Source organism: Rhinolophus sinicus, chromosome 17 (genome assembly GCF_057876585.1).
Source record: "Rhinolophus sinicus isolate RSI-liver-muscle chromosome 17, RSI-T2T, whole genome shotgun sequence".
In the NCBI taxonomy this organism is placed as follows: Eukaryota; Metazoa; Chordata; class Mammalia; order Chiroptera; family Rhinolophidae; genus Rhinolophus; species Rhinolophus sinicus.
Window position 1 is genome coordinate 203,492,956 of NC_142517.1, and position 20,404 is coordinate 203,513,359.

The 20,404-nt window shown below is 38.7% G+C and overlaps 1 protein-coding gene across 8 annotated transcripts in view; it reads right to left on the reverse strand.

Moving 5' to 3' along the window:
• The window catches only part of COL4A4 (collagen type IV alpha 4 chain), a 117,481-nt gene that overhangs the window by 42,257 nt on the left and 54,820 nt on the right, over nt 1–20,404 (reverse strand). For all 8 annotated transcript variants that reach the window (XM_074314188.2, XM_074314163.2, XM_074314160.2 and 5 more), the window contains 9 exons: nt 19,252–19,416; nt 15,133–15,222; nt 13,968–14,131; nt 11,096–11,168; nt 9,722–9,828; nt 7,115–7,298; nt 5,630–5,698; nt 2,319–2,426; nt 1,617–1,835 (listed from right to left, as the gene is read on the reverse strand). In XM_074314188.2, coding sequence (XP_074170289.2) covers nt 1,617–1,835; nt 2,319–2,426; nt 5,630–5,698; nt 7,115–7,298; nt 9,722–9,828; nt 11,096–11,168; nt 13,968–14,131; nt 15,133–15,222; nt 19,252–19,416 — 1,179 coding nt within the window. The remainder of the gene's footprint in view (nt 1–1,616; nt 1,836–2,318; nt 2,427–5,629; nt 5,699–7,114; nt 7,299–9,721; nt 9,829–11,095; nt 11,169–13,967; nt 14,132–15,132; nt 15,223–19,251; nt 19,417–20,404) is intronic.

Consider the following 20,404-nt stretch of genomic DNA (forward strand, 5'->3'; position numbering starts at 1 on the left):
GTGTGTGTGTGTGTGTGTGTGTGTGTTACTTAACTCTTTATTGTTTCCATTTGTTCCTTTATTGTAGATAATACTACAGTTGACTTTGAACAACATAGGTTTGAACTGCATGGGTCCAATTATACGTGGATATTTTTTCAGTAAGCACGTACAGTACTGCAAATGTATTTTCTACTGCTTATGATTTTCTTAATAACATTTTAATATAGTAATAATTACTTAATTAATAAAGTAATAACTTAAGTAATTAATAAAGTAATAATCACTTTATTGTAACACACTATGTAATGCTCATAACGTACAAAATATTGTTAATAGACTGTTTATATTATCGGTAAAGCTTCCAGTCAACAGTAAGCTATTAGTAATTAAACTTTGGGGGAGTCAAAAGTTATACACAGATTTTAGAGGTCATATACACAGAGGTCAGACCCCCCTAACCTCTGCATTGTTCAAGGGTCAACTGTACAAGAGTATTTTCATATTCATCTTCAACTTTTTTTGAACACTTCCTTTAGGTAGATTTTCACAAGTGAGACAGTGGGATTACCGGTTCAAAATTCTTTTCATTGACTCATATAATGTGTTATCTGATTATTTTCCAATTAATTCAGGTTTTGTCTATGAAGATTTTGACTTACAAACTACCGAGTAAGCTTCCTGATGACGGAGAATGTGGCTTAATCCCCATCCTCCATTTGCCCTGTATTATTGTACTGTCGTGGGTACCTAATAAATGTTGGCCTGTTCACTGTCAGAAAAGAACCACGTCAAGTCTGGTCTGGGATCCACTCTCAGTCACCAACACCCGAGGGGTTAAAGTTCAGCCTGGACTGCTGGGCCCCACGTAATTCTGATGTCATGAATCAGAATTCCTGAGACTGGGGCCCCGAAGATGCTGATTTTAATGACCCCTTACCCCACCCAGTGTTATTTTTAAGTCCATTAAAATCTGAAAATCTTGGCTGGGGATCCTAAAGAATTCTTAGTGATTTTAGAAAAGGAAGTGAATCAGTGCCAGGACCATCTCTCCGTCTTGAGTTTCTTTGCTGCCCCACCTGTTACCCCTGCTGGAATGCAAGTTCCTCCACCCTGTCACCTGTCCAAATAATACAGCCTGTCTGTCAGGACTCAGCTCATGTTCTGCTCTCCTATAGAGCTTTCCTGAACTCCAGGGAAAAGAACCACAGCAGAGTTGGTTAAAGTCTGGTCTAGGGTCCACTCTCAGTCACCAACACCCGAGCTGGTCTTCCTCCTGTCCTCCTTCAACCTGGCAATGGCAGTGGGCAGGTTGCACAGTCCCTGGTCCTCAGCGCTAACATACTGTCCCGAGTCAAAGCAGGCAGATGTCCCAGAGCTGCTGAATCAAATTGAGTTGACTAAGCCACCATGAGCTGTTCTGGACTTGAAAACAACCAATAAAATGCAAAGCCAACGCTGGGGATTGAGGGTATGTGAAACGCAACCAGTGCCTGTACATGAGGGAGGATGCTTGCGTTAAAGTTTTACATTCTAGATTTCTGAGGCAACATGGTCTAAACTAGTCTAAACTCTTCAGTGACCTGTTCCAGAACTGAGCTGGCTTTATGGACCACAGGACAGTGCAGCCCGCGTACCTTTAGCCCCTGGATATCCTGGGTCACCTCTGGGTCCTTTCAGCCCTGGCACTCCTGGAGGACCCCTCTTTCCTGGGGGTCCTGGGTGGCCATAAGCATGATCTCCGGGTATTCCTTTCTGGCCACTTCCTCCAGGTGAACCAGGAGGGCCTGGGGGCCCGACAGGAGAGGACCCCTTTTCACCTTCAAAACCTGGATCTCCCATGTCACCACGAAAACCTGTTGAAGAAAAAATTGTTTCAATCTTTCAACGTAGAAATATAGAACCAATGCTCACATAAGACTATACTACTTTGATAAAAACACACTGTTAAAAAAAATAGAGAGGTACCCAATAAAATTAAGAGTAACCTGCTAGGTAATGTTGTTTTTGCCACTTTGTGTGGGGAAATAAATTACAATTTTATATTTCTTAAAAGCCAATGATGTTTCACTCATTGCTTGCATTCTTTGGCAAATTGTCTGGACTGAGTATTTTTACAACATAACAGACCAATAACAGCTTGTAACTCACGCTTCAGGTGGAGGAAGCCCTGAAGACTTACAAAATTATCATAACCCAGAAGGTCTTGAAGCTAAGAGCTTAAATGTACCAAGAAAAACTATTACCCCGTTACCCAGGGATCTCTGGGCCATTTTCTTACTAAGAGCATCTCTTTTCAGAGGTATATGACGTTCCTACATGAAAAACACGTCACTCACCAGGTGGACCAGGTATTCCTGATTTTCCTGGTGTGCCAGGCCGACCTTTTTGCCCATCATAACACCTCCACCCCGGAGGACCCGGAGGGCCTGGAAATCCCTTTGGACCTAAACAATAACAACAAAACACAGGCCCAATAAAACACAAATCAAATGAGAACAAAGTCAGGTGATTAAAAAAAAAAATATATGTTAAGTCTTTTTAAGCGTATGTCTTCTTTACAGAAAATAAAGTTGTAGCCTAGCCTGCTTTCCATAACCATTGTATAAGTTATGTGCTCCACATAAGAGTTTCATCGGGAGTGATTGCGTTAAGGTACTTTCTCAGAAGTCATACTGTCAAGGATTCCTCCTGAAAGTCTTTGGGACATAACCACCATTCAGATGAATCTTTTGGGACCTTCCCCTGCTAGGTCTCAACACAAATATGCGAGCGTAGCCTGTCCTTGTCAGAGGACAGAGGTGATGGCCAGTGCGTGGCCCGATGAGAAAGCACCCGAGTAAAAGTCAAAATCTACTTGTCTGCCTCTTACTGCATTTGCCCTTAAATAAAGCATAGGCAAAAGCACCTGCCAAAGGAATCGAGGGTTTTGTTTTGTTTTGTTTTGTTTTTCAAACCTGTGATTTCCTACCAGGAGCTAGCTCAGCTAAAAAAACCTACAAATCATGTACTTCAAAGGAGGTACAACTGCCAACTTAAAGTTCAAGTGTTCACTTCTCTTGAGGTAAAAGCTGCTAAAACTAATCATAACCTTTTTTTTATCCATCCATGACAAGGTACCAGGAAATGTGAAAATGAACATTCAACCAGTCAACCAGCAACACTTCACTCCACTGATGTAGAATTATACTTCCACACCCCGGTCCTTGCCTGTGATGGGTGGAGTGTGATTCCCTCACTTAGAGCTGGGGCTTGGTCATGTGACTTGTTTTGGCCAATGGGACATTAACAACCATGAAGCAATGAAAGGTGTGAACTGTGCCCATGAAGTTGGGCTGCCCTCTGCCAGCTCTGCAATCATATGAGAAGAGCACATGTTGGCCCCCCAATGAGATGTGTGTTGCAGACGTGAACCTGGACTGGAGCCAGCAACCAAGTCAATAGAGATCATCTTAGATCAGCTGAACCCCAACTTGTAAATCTATAATAGAGAAAATAAATATTTGTTGCTGTACCCCACTGAGATTTTGAGGTTGTTAGGCAACACTATTGTGACAGAAGCTAATGGTTACAGAGGGTAATAGAGAGTCATTCATCATCCAACATTTAAATTCTTTTTGTAGTTATGTAGGACAAAAGAGGTGACTATGCTAGTACTCAGATGGTCAATCTAAGTGAAACCTGAATAAACACAAAGAATTAGGTAAAACCTTTGTATATATCTGGGGTTTAATTTAGCTAGAAACAAGTGATTGATTCAAATGAAGCAGTTTTATGAACGTGCAATCAGGGATGTAGATATGTGGGCACTTTTCACACTGTTTCTGATCAGAAATTTGTGTCTCTTGGAAAGCAGAAAAAATTTTACAACAGTAAGCAAATGATCATTTTTCATTCTTGGGACACAGGACCAGAAAGGAGATAGACTCCAAAATTTTAGAATCCAGATGACACCTTCTACCCATAAAGAGGTAGATGAGATTATAGCTCATGAATGGAGGCATATATACATATATATATATATATATATATATATATATATATATATATATATATATATATTTTTTTTTTTTTTTTTTTTTTTTTTTTTTTTTTTTTAGAGACTGAGCTTTCAAAGGAGGTTAAAAAGTTAGTACAATTAGTTAGGGGGATTTCTTCTTATGCCACCATATATTTTTTTTTCCTTCAATTTCCTTCTCCTCAGGAGAGTCATTCCTGGCCTTAGCAAGACTCATGTTCTCAGTTTATCTTAGTAATACTCGAAACATCAAGTCTTTCATTTGCAAGTGACAGGAACTCAGCTCAAATGAGCTTAAATGAAAAAAGAAAGAGGTCAGCTGGATCCATGTCCTCAACCAACCTCTCCCTAATTTTTGGTTCTGTTTTACTCTAGGTTTGCGAGTTTTTCTATAAGGAAACAACAATTACCAACAATTTCAGGCTTATATTTACTAGAGTAGAAAACCCCATAGAGAGACAATGAATGGCTCTTTTTCAAAATTTCTGACAAAAGTCCTGAAAGGGGGAAAGGGATGCTTTAGAATGTAGTCACAAGACTCATTGTTTATTTTTGCCACTAGCATAAACTATATATAAATATAACTAAAGGCCTCATGTTATATGTCCCCACTTGGAGCCACACCATTGTGCAATGTTCTTTGGCAAGCCTGTGCCATGTACCCACTCCTGTGGCTGACAACAGGTTGACACGTCCTGAATCTCAAGGACTGAGAAGAGGTGAGCGGTAGTTGTGTGAAGGAAATTAGAATGGCACTCTCGAAGAGGTAGGGATGAGTCCTCTACAGACAAAAACAGCAGATTTCCACCTCAGAAGGCAAACACACTTTAAGAGTTGCCTCTGGATTCTTTGGTGATGGGGTCTGGTTTTTGTTTTACATCATTGGTGTGCCCTGAGATAGGAGTCAGAGCATACAGACAGACAGACACTGGAATTTGTGAAGCTCCTTCAACAGCTTCCAAGTTGGGTTAATCCTATCGAAAATCTTTCATGTGTCCTTTCAAGTTTGTAAAGTTTAGTGGAGTCCAAATCACACTGTAGCAGTCACAAAACAGGCAATAATGATTTCTCGAAGTTAGCTGTAATCATGCAAAGAAAGTTTCCATATAAATAAACAATTCATTTACTTCCTTCTGGTAAACAGGGAATTCAACTGGGAGAAATATTTCATTAAGAAGGAATAATATAATAATAATGTGGTAATAACTGTATAGTGCCAGGTGGGTACTGTTGAATAATTCTGATGTACACCTGAAACTAATACAATATTGTATGCTGGCTATATCTTAACAAAAATCCTTTTTAAAAAAAAAAAAAAAAGAAAGAAAGAAAAGAAAGAAAAAGAAAGGAGATAGAATTTTAAAACTCTCAAAGAGGAGACAGTTTAACTCATATGTGATCAAGTCAAGGTAAGTTTGTTGCACAGAGATAAGAACTGACGTGCACAACTCAGGAGACTAGAGACCCAACGTGAATTTCTACAAATGCTGTTTTCCCAAAGTCCCTCAAAACCTTACAATAATTTTAGAAATACCCTAACTCTTTGCCTGTGAATTTGCTCTTGGTTTATCTATCTTGCCAGGTCTTTTACTCTATGGACTGTGCAAGACAGTAACTTCTCACTGATCATACCTGGAGGTCCATCAAAACCTGGAGGGCCTGGCCTCCCTGGGTAGGAGACATTACAAGAAATTGTATCACCTGGAATAATAAAAAAAAGAAGTGGCATTTACACAACTGATAACACTGTAAATTTCAGTGACAATTCTAACAAGATATTGAGTATATGTGAAATTCAAAGGAAAAGAAGATTTGAAAGTATCACAGACCACTTGAACTATGATTATTCCAAATTTCTAGAAAAATATGTCCTAAAATCTGAATTTCAACAGTCAGAGCAGTTATAAATATAAGGGGGACCAGGAAACATAGTGGCTCCAAGAAGTATCATTTTTAATAACCTAGAATAAGTGATGGATGGATAGGCCCATGGGTATCAAATACAACGGAACCAGAGCTTTGATAAATCATGAAATAGCAGGAGGCACCCATGGTGAGTTCAGAAGATTTGGTTCTGACTTTGGATGTGGGAAAATGATACAAATGAAGGGACTGGGCAAGATATTAGAACAGCTCCCATTCACTGAGCGCCTGCCGTGGGTCAGGTGCTTCAAATATACTGTCTTTTGTTTTTCTATTGACTGTGCAATGTGGATATTGTCATCTCTCATTTTAATTTATGAGGAAAATAAGACTCCAAGCTTGTGCGTCTGAGTTCCCATCTCCTTTAAAATGGAATGTTCCTCTTTTATAATAGAAATAATATCTCATAATGTACTATTTCATATGTTCTCAAATCAAAAACATATGAAATGATGAGATGAATAAAAATAATGTTAGATTTTGATGCGTCCCAGACTATAATTTTAAACCTTATTGAATTCCAAGGTATTTGTCTTTCTATGCTGTCAGAGCAAGAACCAAAGATATTATTTTCTTCTGAAATTTCACAATTAACTATGTAGCCCAAGGTGTAGGCATATGCACATATTACAAAAGAAAAAATTCTTAAATACATCTTTTTCCAACTTTTAAAAAAGTTTTCAGCTATCATACTGTGTAGGTCACATTAGTGTTTGATATTCACAAAACTATCAAATATACTTAAAACCCCTTCTTTTTTCTCCCTAGAATGCTTACAAATGATTTTGGGGGGACAGTAGTGAATTTTTTTAAATGTAATACTAGTGTTTTTTAATTAAAATTCACTGCATTATCTCAAAAGATTGTTAAAAAAAGATATTTTGAATACATGTATATATGTAATTTTAATACAGTCAGATTGTCTAAGTTGATACTGAGAAATGAGTGAAAGGCAACTTTGGTATGCTAGACAAATAAAGCAATAAACACATCTTAGCACTTCAAGGATTTGTTTTCAATATTGATTATGCTGTAATGCTTTTATTAGTTTGACAATATTCAAGGTTTGAACAGCAGTTCGATGGAATTTTATTTAGCGGTTCTGCCATAGCTCTAACTTTGCCCAGAAGAGAGGCTCGTTTTAGCTTCCATGATGTCACCTGATATTCTGTCACATGAAACATTCAAAATTACCTTTCTGACCCTTCATGCCATCAGGGCCCCTCTTGCCTGGGCAGCCCGGATCTCCTGGAGGCCCCCTTTTTCCCGGTGGACCAGGAAGTCCCAGTCCTGGAGGCCCCCGAGGCCCTTCTCTACCAGGGGGGCCTGGCGGTCCAGGAAATCCTTGATCACCTGGGGTTGCGTCTTCATGATCCCCCTGGGAATGTTCACACCATCAGTCAATTACTGATCTTTGAAAGTCCATGAACGCAAACTAGTCATTGTCATAAGCTAATGAAACACATGGAGAAAGCTCCTAATTCCAGAAGACAGTGACTCAATAGCAAATGTAATTTAAAATGATTAACTCAGATTCTTCTTAATATTTTAGACATACATATTTACATATATATGTGAGTGGTGTGTGTGTGTTGTCTCAAATACAGAAGGTCATATGGTTGTGAAGTCTTAAAAACAGAGTAAGAAATGTTATATAGAACCATTCTTTATTATTAAATATAATGAAATATAGAAATAAGTAAATTAACAGAGGTAGTCGGCTTGCCAATTGAGTAAGTTCATATGCATTCAAAATTGCAAACACGAATAGACTCCATCACCCTCCATGTCTGTGGACAAAGGGCTGACAAATACTTTCTCTTCCGGCATAAGAATTTGAATTTTGGTTAAGTTTCTAGTTCTATTTCACTGGAAACTTCATAAAAATTGCACGTCAACTATACTACCGGGCAACATTGCTTACAGTAAAACTCAAACCAGTTTGCAAAATTTGCACCTAGTCTGGGTGCAAAGACCTATATGGAGCCCTTGCTGGATCTCGCGTGAGTGGTGGCTCCTGTAATTGCCAAGTTCTTTGTGGGCTCTCCACAAACTGTGCTGTGGAGATAAAAGCTCTTGTCGAGGATGAGGCTACTCGCACAACTGCCAGCTGAGGATCTCATCTCCTTCACTCCAACTGAATGACCAGCGGCAAGGACCCTCACTCACAAGGAATGCCTGATGTTGCCCTACTGTCAAGATGAGGGTCCTGTCTTCTATCCTTCTGAATAGCCTGGTCCCAAATGTGATATAATAGTCTTGTGAGTCTGGATTGTTTCAAAGACTCTAGCAAGGCACCCCCCTCTGGAGGTGTTATAGAAATTCCTCTCCCAATTTGATCTGTAAATATATTTTAGTTTTTCACAATTAGGTTAGTACACGATGACGATTGCCACTTAGTGACATTGATTTCTAAATAGTTTCTCAAGTGGAAGAATGAATTAAACAGAGATTACCAAGTCCAGCGCAGAGAAGATTATTCACAAACCTGACACCCGCCCAAAGACCAGAAAGCTGTAAACACTATCTAACCTGATTTCCAAGCTTGTCTCTTATTCACATGTATTCTGTCTGAATGAGTTCCTATAAAACCAGAACATGGTTCTGTCCTAATAAAACACTCTCAATAGCAGGCCGCACAGTCTGGTGGAAGTACCATGTGCTTTGCAATATGGCAGACTAGGGTTTGCACTCCTGTTTAGCCTACTACTGTGTTTTCCTGAAAATAAGACCTAGCCGGACAATCAGCTCTAATGCATCTTTTGGAGCAAAAATTAATATAAGACCCGGTCTTATTTTAATATAAGACTGGGTCAATATAATATAATATAATATAATATAATATAATATAATATAATATAATATAATATAATATAATATAATTAATATAATTAATATAATATAATACTATATATATGGTATTTTATATAAACGTGTATATATACAACTGGGTCTTATATTAATTTTTGTTCTAAAAGACGCATTAGAACTGATGGTCTCACTAGGTCTTATTTTTGAGGAAACATGGTTGATAGATAGATATAGACAGATAGATGATAGATGATAGATAGATAGATAGATAGATAACCTTGAGTAACATGCCCTAAGCCTTCACTTCCTTACTGTAAAACTAAAGATAATCGCTCTTCAGAAGACTACTGTTATAAGTAAACCTCTAGGTCAGTTTCTGTGACATTGTAAGCATTCAGAAACATCTCGTATACTCAAGATATTTTACGTTCCTAAGCATTGAATCATGTCTCATAGTCTTTTCTTATGACCTTCATTACCCACACATGGTCTCCACCCCAAACATGCTTGAAAAATGCAGAAATATCATTTAGCAATGGAGTTTTCCATCCGCCAATTCATCAATTCAGTCCATCATTTTTTGCTTGCCACTTCCCCCATGTGATTCTTCACCAGAGAACAGGACTGACAATAATTATCAGAATCTGTGCTCTATCCTCCACCCTACAGAGTTAAGTGAACAGACCTCGGATCCGTGGGGGTTTGTAGATACAAGGAATCCAGAAGGAAATAACCACCACAAGAATGATACAAAGATGAGATAGAGTCTTGTTATGACTGCACTGTCACTCAGGATTTTACACCATCTTCCATTATGCCACACTTTTTATAACAACCATCTTTTTATGGCAGTGAATCAAAGGTGACTCTGATTCACAGCCTGTTAACACTTTATCAAGTTATAGCTTTTTAAATTGAGAAGAAGAAAACAGATGTTTTGTGGCCATGTAAGAAAGGGAAATTGTACAGCAGGAGAAAAATTATACACACGGGGGGTCCTGGATCCCCTTTTGCTCCAGCATGTCCGTCCCAACCATCTTGTCCCTGCTGCCCTGGAAATCCTGGGGGGCCATCAGGTCCTCTTTCTCCTTTGCGCCCTGGAAACAAAAGCCAAAAGACAGTAAAGCCCTTATCAGCAGTGGGTGCAGTAGAAAACTTATGACTAAAGATAAAGGCGTGACCTTGACTCTGTGTGGGCTGGTAGAGATTCCTCCAAGTGTCTCAGCTGACTAAGTCACACAAAGACAACTGTGTAAACGTAGAGGGGAGAATGACAATTGCCAAAAACATTGAATCTCTTATTAGGGAAATGTTCCTTTTCCCACTCTGACAAGGAGGTTGCATATGGAGGTGCCAATCATAACAGCATCTTCCCCTGATTGTGTGACGTCAAACATGGTACACCATCTCCTGGTCACAGTGAACGAAGAGACGGCCAATGGTTGGGGACTTGCCTCCAGGCTAGTCCAATCCTTCCTGAAATTTTTTTTTCTAACTGGAGCTGAGAAGATAGTGCTCTCTTTTATATCTGATTGTAAGAACTTGTAGCTCTGGGCATGTACTCACGGCCCAGAGAAAGGTAATCTTGGGGAAAACAATGCAGCTGGCACAATGAAAGATGCAAGATGCAGAGAGAAACTCCTATGCAATTGTCCCTGTTCAAACCTTGTATTCAACCTTTCAAATTTTGTTTAAGTCAAATAATTACTTTTTCCCCCTTAAACTAGTTCAAGCTGGATTTCTGTCATATACAACCAAAATATTCTTGATTAATACAGGAAACTACAGTGTTACCCCGAAAATAAGACTTAGCCAGACAATCAGCTCTAATGCGTCTTTTGGAGCAAAAATTAATATAAGACCTGGTCTTATACTATAATATAAGAGGGTATAATATAATATAATATAATATAATATAATATAATATAATATAAATCATATTATATAATATCATATCATATAATATTATATAATATAATACTGAGTCTTATATTATTTTTTTCTCCAAAAGACGCATTAGAGCCAATTGTCCGGCTAGGTCTTATTTTCAGGGATACATGGTATAATGTAGTGGATAAATACTAGGCAAGTTCAAGGAGGTCTTCTTTCAAACCCAAGTTCACAACAATGAAGATTTGAAACTGCGACTAAAGGAGCATTTATGTTTTCAAATCAGAGACAGAGGACTTGAGGCTCAACCATCACAAGACTCGGTGAAGGACAAGGAGCATCTCTTTACGTGATCTCGGTAATCCTACATCTTGCTATAGAATCTATCTGTGGTCACGGGGGAAATTGATGCAAAGGGATGGTTCATATATCATTCATAAAATGGCAGGGAGCTAAGTGATTGATTACACTCACCTTTAACTCTTGATACAACCATGTCGCCCTTTTCGCCTTTGTTACCAGGTGGTCCTAGGGCACCAGGTTTTCCCTTGGTGAGAAATAATAGCAACAGATCAGTTTAGTTGTGGTGGGTCAAATGCTATTCACATTCATGCATATCTAATCTCCTCTGTCCTTCTACTCAACTGTTCTGGGATCTAGTTCGGCATGCTTGGTCTCATTCTCTCCCCTGCCTTCCAAGGTGGGTCCCACCTTACCAAACTGAGGTTTTTGAACTGCATGTAAAAGCTGGTGGAATCTGAATATGGTCTGTCGCTGAGTCAATAGAAATGTATCAACGTCAATTTCCTGGTTTTGACAATGTACTAGGGTTATGTAAGATATCATTGGGGGAAGCTGGGTACATGGAAGTTCTCTGTACTCATGATTGTGCGACTTCTTGTGAGCCATAAAATAAAATTTCATATCAAAATAAAAATGTAGAATTAAAAAACCTTTTTAAAACTGTCTTGGGCTTTGTAAAATAGAATTGGGAGGAAAGAGGGGAGTAGGTTAACCACAAGAGCTGCTGCTAGAGCTGAAGGTAGAGATTGAGGGATGAGGCTGTGATGAAAGAGATTGATATTGAAGGAAGTTAATGAGCAAGAGAAAGGAAAATAAGAACCTTTGCTATAGTCAATGTATTTGCTCTGTATAGTAAGTAAACAACTAACTCTGTTTGATAGGCTCATCATCTTTTGGCCTCAAATTGCCCTGAGAATGGACTATTTGGATCATGTTTTTGTAAGTGTTACATATTATTGAGTATCAAGCCATGTCAAAACTCTGAAAGCCTACTGTTGGTATATTACAGTGTCCAAGCTTTAGAATACATACAGTTACAGAAACACCAATCATGGCTTAAGGTTACTTGTCTATTGACCTCAATAATCAAGAAACACAGGAAAGAATTCGGAACATGAAAATGACCAGGCAGACCGTTTTCCTTGCTCATACACGTGCCACCTTGCCTTATTGTCATGCAGTCTCACAACGTGTTCAAGCAAGCTAAGCTACCGCTTTAACTGGCCCTTACTAGTTTATGTGCAATGAACTACAAAGGGGAGAAGGGACCAGAGAGATAAGCACAATGACAGCATCAAGCGGAAAGAAGGAAAAGCCAAAAAATGTACACAATAGGCCTAAAAACTCAAACGGGCAAAATGGTTGGAGCCATTTCGTGTACAGAAAATACAGCTACACACACGACTCAATACCCCCAAGAACGTCACTCTCGTATAGCATCCTGTGTGTAACAATGTCTATGAGGCATCGAAAAGGTGAGTGGAACAAATCTCTTAGTAGAAATAGCCGAATTAGACAAGAACCTTAGAAATAATAAAGTGCTAATATGGGCTGAATGTTGCTTAAATTCTTATTTTTACTGTATATCCAAGTCATAGGGGACAATGGGATGGGCCCAAAGTGGATGGCATACAGTATGTATGGATGGCATGCAGTCCAAGGATGTATGATGAAAATATTTTCTGATGGATAGACTCTTGAGACCATTTGAACCAATTTCTCTCCAGAAAGAGAATACCGGTGGCATGCTTAATAAATAAGACCGCGGTACCCTAGAAGAATGGGTACGCCCTGGGAGCCTGAGTAGTTTATTACATTTCTGCATCTGCAGAACTTCAGAGCAATTTATGCTACATTCTATGTCTCCAACATGATGGTTAGGCTCCAGGTCACCCCAGGATTAAGCCTCTTTAATTAAGAAGGGGAAAGGAGGGCTGTCTCCAGCCTCCAGAGGAGTGCCCTAGGGGCAATGAGTTTATTTTGAGCAACAGCTAAAAGGCTGTGTGTGCCTCAATTTGAACCACTTGTAATGGTCAGCAAATGAGAGCCATTTTGAGATAGATCTCCTCCGCTCTTTGGCACTATCAGATAAATTCTGACAAAGCCAATATTTATATCTCCAGCCTCTACTTCCCATCTGAATCCCTAACTTAAAAATCACCCTCTTTGCCTACTCAGCATCTCCACTTGCTTGTCTAATAGGCAGCGGACGCTTAAAATGTCCCCAGTGATACTGCTCCCTTTCCCCACCCCATGCCTGCTCCTCACCTTGTCTTGCCTGACTTCACAGCTCTTCTCATAGCCCCGTCCAGTCTAACAGCCAATCTGCCAGCCAAAACATACCCAGACTCTCACTACTTCCCACCACACCCTGCACTACCATGTTAATCCATTTGCTATCATATTTCACCAGAATTACTGCAGCAATCTATCTACCTCTTCCTTTGTCCCCTATTGTCTATTTTTCACAGAGCTGCCAGCGTGATCCCTTTAAAACAAATGTCAGAGTATGTCTTTCTTTTCTAAAAACTCCCCACTGGCTCTTCTGTGTCATCCAGAGTAAAAACTCAAATCCATCCCACATACAGCCCCACGCTCAGCAACTCCCCCTAACCTCCCCCTATTTCTTTGAGTTCAGCTACTCCTGCTCTGCCCCTCACGCTCCATTCAAGCCACATGAAATGGTGATGGACTTTCTCACCATCCACCATACTGTATATTTATTCATCTGTCTGTTACATGGTGTATGTCCTCCCAACAGAGTAGAGGCACCCAGAGGGCAGACTGTATTCTGGTCCCTGCTGTAGCCCCAGCACCCGGAATTGCACCTGGAACAGAGCAGGTGCTCAATAAATATGAGTCAAATGGATGAAAGAATGAATGAATAAATTAATGGATGAATAGAGATGATTTTTGGTCATTAATATATTTATAGGTTCAAAACATAAAATATATACCAAACTATAAATTAGAAAAAGATCCAATTGAAGTCTATCTCTGTCTCTTTTAACTAGAAAGATTGTTACTGGTAAGAATTACTCACCGGTGGCCCTGGAGGTCCTTCAGCACCAGGAGGGCCTGGGTGACCTTTTTCTCCAGGCCACCCAGGGAGCCCCATGTCTCCCTTACTACCTGGCCTCCCAGGAAGTCCTGGAGGGCCTGGTGAACCCATGGGACCAGGCTTGCAGGCACAGAGCCCTGCATTTCCTAGACAGAGGATAAAAGGCAGCTTTGTTATATTTCCTGAACAAAATTCCAATAAAAGCTTTACTATACAAAACCAATAGTGAAAATAAAAACAAAAAGGGTCTGATGTGCAATCTTATTGCAGACAATTGATATCGTGTGGTGTGGGCACATGGTGTAGTGGTGTCTAGGCCTGGTCTAGATGGGAGGGATATATTGTTTCTAGACAAGTGGGGTATTTTGAGTCTTAATAAACTCATCCTGACAAATTCTAGAGGAAAACCTGATGTTCAATTCTACTGAAGAAACTTTAAGAATAAGAAAGCTTCTTATTTTTAAAAGTTTAAAAGTCTCTTATTTGGTTCCTACTAAAAAGTCTCCTAATTGATTCCTGCTAAAGAAACAGAAAAAACAAAAAAACAAAAAATGTGGTTAGAATATAAACCCTGATCATCTAAAGAAACAAATAATAGATGAAGAGGGATTATTGACTGCATTGAATATTACAATTGATAATTCACTACAATGTATTTTCTAATCATCAGAACTTTTGATCTTAAAAAATGTCTCTAAGGATAGTCAAACTCCTCAGCTCTCATACCTACCTGAAACCAGTTGGTCAAAAAGGCACCAAAAAATTTAGAGCAAAGAAACATAGAGCCATAGGCGTTTGATGAGTTTGGGAAATATGAAATCCACTGAGAGAAACTGAAATAAAAGATCAATACTGTCCTATCTCTGCTTCTTTTAAGGAATCAAGAGGATCTCGTGAAAAAAAAAAGTTACCACTTTGGAGCAAATTTCATGGCAGGAAAGTTTCTCCTTTATACTCTAAGACATGAGGTTTGACTTTTTGGTAAGTTCTAATCACATCGTAAGCACATATGAAGTGGAGTACTCATAGGAGGTAACTAAGGTAAGTAACAAATCTAAACGAAATGCCATATTACACATTTCACAAATGCCCCCCACCCTGGATGTGTTGTTGTCTTCTAGGAATTCTACCTCTGATGCATACTTGCCTTTTTCTCCTTTTGAGCCTCTTCTTCCCGGAGGACCCATTTTGCCTTTTACTCCTGGTGGTCCAGGATGCCCAACACTACAATATATAACTTCACAGTGGGAAAGGGGGTGGGCGAGAGAATCACATCATTTTGTGAGTGTCTCCTACAGAACAAGTGGAAGTGTCTCTTGCACTCATGTCTCCCCCTCATCCCCATTCTTTTTTCTATTCCTTTCCTATGATTGTTTCTCTGTAAGAATAGATATACAAGTAGACTGTATGAATGTCACAGCACGCTTCTGCTGTATAATCTTTGGTAAGGCCGTCCCTAATCTCAGCTCTACTTAAGTGGGTTGCAGAAGAAGATAATGGACAACAAAATGAAAGTATCAAAACAAAACATATAGAAAAAAACTAAGAGGAAGTGTGTGACAAAGATCTTTCCCCCTTTAACACGTTGCGTACAGATCACGAGAATCTTCATTTTTTTTCTGAGCCATGCGTTAAGGACGGATAACGAGAATTCTCGTTTTTACCGTTGACTCTTTTTACTTTGCAAATTTTATTGAATTATTTGTGTTTTGTTAATAAAAAAGGAAGCTGCTTTCTGCAGTATCATACCAGGAGGGATTACTAACATCATAGGTGAGTAAATCCTAAAAAATTCTATAGAAAAATAATAAATGACATAGAAGCATTTACACTTTAAAGAGTGCATTTTAAAGTAGTTTCTTTTAAAAACCTGCCGGAACAAAGGGGTATGAGGGATTTAAACCCCGCCGTACGCAACGTGTTAATAATCAATTATTACCTAATGAAGAAAGCGTAAAGCAGAGCTTGTAAAAGAAAAACTTCAGAAACATCTGATTCAAGATGACAAATAAAATGTAAACAATAAATTCCTTGTTCTCCCTAAATCCTAAAGTAACAGACAGTAATATAGATAGATAGATAGATAGATAGATAGATAGATAGATAGATAGATAGATATACAGATATACAGATATACAGATATATATGTACTACAATGTATTTTCTAATCATCAGAACTTTTGATGATGTATATATATTATACAAACGCCTGGGAGACAAAGAAAAAGGGAAAGAAAACAACAGCAAAAAGATGTAATAACATTATGCTAAGTGAAATAAGTCAGTCGGAGAAAGACAAATACCATATGATCTCACTTATATGTAGAATCTAAAGAAAAGAATAAGTGAGCAAAGTAAACAGAAATAGTCTCAGAGATATAGAGGAAAAACTGATGGTTGCTAGAAGGGGGGATGGGGATGAGGGAGAAGGGGAAGGGATTAGACAACATAAATTAGTAACTATAATATTACCATGGGTATGTGAAAGTCAGTTTGGGGATATAATCAATAATGTTGTAAAGATTTTGTAGGGTGTCAGATGGGGCATTAGGGAGACCACTTCATGGACGGTGTAGATGTCTGACCACCGCACTGTATACCTGAAGCTGAACCTGAATAATATTGTATGTCAACTGTAATTTAATATATATAGTCATGGGATATCGAGTACAGCATAGGGAATAGAGTCAATGGAGTTGTAATAGATTTATACGATGTCAGAGGGGCAATAGATTGGGAGGGGTTACTACTTTGTGAGGGGTGAAATGTCTCACTATTGCATTGTTTTGTACACCTGAAATTAATTTTTTTTAATTAAAAAATTTTCAAAAATGTAATAAGATAGCAGACCCTAAAAAGCTGAATTCTAACCAGGCAGTAAAGAAAAGGAAAGTGGGCTGGCCCAGTGGCTTAAGTGGTTGGAGCTCCCTGCTCCTAACTCTGAAGGCTGCCGTTTCAATTCCCACATGGGCCAGTGGGCTCTCAATCACAGGGTTGCAGGTTCAACTCCTCGAGTCCCACAAGGGATGGTGGGCTCCGCCCCCTGCAACTAAGATTGAACACGGCACCTTGAGCTGAGCCGCTGCTGAGCTCCTGGATGGCTCAATCGGCTGGAGCGTGGGCTCTCAACCACAAGGTTGCCAGTTCGACTCCCACAAGGGATGGTGGGCTGCACTGTCTGCAACTAGCAATGGCAACTGGACATGGAGCTGAGCTGCACCCTCCACAACTAAGATTGAAAGGACAACAACTTGACTTGGAAAAAAGTCCTGGAAGTACACACTGTTCCCCAATAAAGTCCTGTTCCCCTTCCCTAATAAAATCTTTAAAAAAAAAAAAAAGGGAAAGGAAGGAAAGTGAAGAAAGAACACAATTTACATAAGAAATCTCTCCCAAAGGTCAGGAATTGGTGTCTCTGAAAAAGAATGACAGTGAGGCCTCAAACAAGATGATTTGTTAAAGAAACAGTTAAACCATAGATCTCCTTCTCAAAAATTGCAGTAGGACAAAATAACACACACACACACACACACACACACACACACACAAAAAAAAAAAATTGGAGGAAACAGACAATGCAACAAGAAGAAAACTTTAAAAGAAACTACATAATCTAAAAATCAGATGACAGAAGGCATTTCATCCTTACATGAACAGGCTGCTGCACATGGAAACACTAAAAAAGAATAATAGCAACAACCAAATCCTTGGAAACTAGAAAAGAAATGATAGCAGAAATTTTAAAATTCAGGAGAAAAGTTGGAAGATGGAGTTGAGACAATCTCCCAGAAAGTGTTATAGAAAAATTAAAAGGTGAAGAATAATGATGATGAGAAAAAGGGACATATTGAATGGATTCTCTGAGAAAGCTATAGAGTCTGGGGGGTGTAGGGAATGGGGGGAAATGGAAAAGAGAATATCTTCAAAGAAATACTTCAAGAAAGTTATCCAGAAATGTAGAATTTGTGTTGGATTGAAACTGCCACCTAAGTACCTGCAAATAAATATGAATGTACTCACACAAAGGCGAATCACTGTGAAAACAAAGAAAAACTACTATAAGCTTTCAGAGAGGAAAAATATTTCAAAGGATTAAATATTTCAATGTTACTGAATTTCTCAGTAACAACATGGGAAGCTAGAAAACAATGCCTTCAAAAACCTGAGGGAAACATATTTCTAAACTTAGAATTTTATACTCAGCCAAACTATCAATCAAATTCCACAAGTGGGATAAAGACATTTTCAGACAAGAGCCTCCAAATTTATACCTTTCCTCAGGAAGTATAATGAGAAAGTTAATCATTAAAAGAAATATATGAGTTATGGGGGGGGGGAGGAGAGAGAGAGAGAGAGAATTTCACTCCCCAGATAATGGTAAAGGAAGATCTTAAGACAGTGTGTCAACAGCAAATTAAAAATGCAACCTGACCTAATTTGAACAGGTCAAAAAGCAAAAAGCTCCAAGAGAGGTTTATTCAAAGACATAATATTGATAGAGTATTTAATGAGTTATATAATGTATTATCAGGAGATTTATACCATTCTAGGTGGGTTGAGGTTGAACTAGCAATAAGTACATTGAAAACCAAGGAAAACACAAATAAAGAAAATAAGACAATTGTTAACAAAAGGTTGTGCTAGAAAAGTAATAATATATAGTTTTATATAGCTTCACTGGAGAATAGAACTTAAAAACTATTTATTGTAAACACTGAATATTTATTTAACCAAAACTATGATTATAACTATATTTTCCAAGGTGCACATGTGTGGTTGGGAGGGAGGCCGAAAAGGGCTAAATTCATCTTTTATAGCGGGAAGTCAAAAGATAATGCTCAAACTGAAAAATTAACAAATAATAACACGAGTATGTTGGATGGCAAGATAGAGGCAAATAACAAAAGATCCAAGAAGGAAGAGGAGAAGGGGTTGTCTGGGATGGCAGTTCTTCATAACTGGCTTTGTAGAACTGGTTGGCTTGTAAGCCATGTCCATATATAACTCTGATAAAAATTAAAACTACATTTAAAAAATAAAATTATATTAATTTGCAAAACTCTATTATCACACTTAAATTGTTCACCAAATATTTTCATGTGTTTTAATTGATGTGATAGTCCAACATCAGTTTACTTTTTTGTAGTATTAATATTAACTTGGTTCATGAACTATTATTTTTAAAACATTCAGAAAGTCATATTTTCTGAATGCCACTACAAATATCAACATAAATGACAGTGAATGTGAATGAGGAGCATGTTACCATCTGATCCTGGAGGTCCCTGCAGCCCTGGTGGTCCAGGCAACCCAGGTGGTCCCGGGTTCCCTGGTTTTCCTGGAGCAGAATCAGGTCTTCCAGGTATACCAGCTTCCCCTGGAAGTCCAGGATGACCAGGAAGCCCTTGTGGCCCAGGGTGTCCCATCATGCCTCCAAGAGAAATCAAGAATGAAAACTACATACACTTTCAGATTAAACTTTTCTCTTGAAGAAATCAAATCAGTACATTTTTCCTTAGGCTGTGGAATTTTATTTTTGAAGGAAAAAAATGTAATTAAAAAAATAACTGAATATTTCAGTTACCAAAATGCCTCACCTCCGATGAAGCAAGCACATTAAGTGGAAACAAACACATTTGAGAATCAGATTTTCTCGTTTTTCCCCACTCTTTAAGGTTATTAGGCGAGAAATATATATTATTCTATTAAAATTATTTTTTTCAATCTTTCCAACTTGATAACTTGGTAATAAATAATCTGAAAAAGCACATTAGCACATTTAGTGAATAAAAATATGGACTCACATAATCATCTATATAGGACATAAAATACTAATACAATAGCAACCGAAGCTGGTAGGGAAACATAGAGGTGCTGGATTTGAACCTGGCCTCTCCTTCTCTAGCCACAGGCACTTTAGTAGGTTATTTAACTTCTTTAATATCTACCTCAAAGGCCTGTTTTGAGGATTAAATAAAATAATCCACATAAGAAGCTTAGTGCAATGTTTGGCGATGGCACATGCTCACTGAACGATCAGATGTTCCGTGTGCTCAGAGGTCAAAGCGAGTAATGCAGCAGCAGCCACATCCGGCTTCCCCTTGACCTCCTATTCCTTCTCTCTGGTGGCTTTGGCTTAAAGACAGCTGGAAGCCTTCCTGGGAGCGTGAACACTTCTCCTACCTGTGTCTTCCTAAGCATGGCTGCTTCTAGAATCTCTTTGTGGAAGATTGCGGTTTTCAAAGATGGCCACCATGTCCCTCATACTCTTGTAGCACCTTGACACTCCCTTATCAAGAAATGGAATGTCTCCCTCCCTTTGAATGTGGTGGGCTTTTGTGACTGTTTGAATTAATAGAGCATGGCGGTCTGACACTAAACGGTTTCCAAAGCTCGATTATTAAATGCGATTCAGCTTC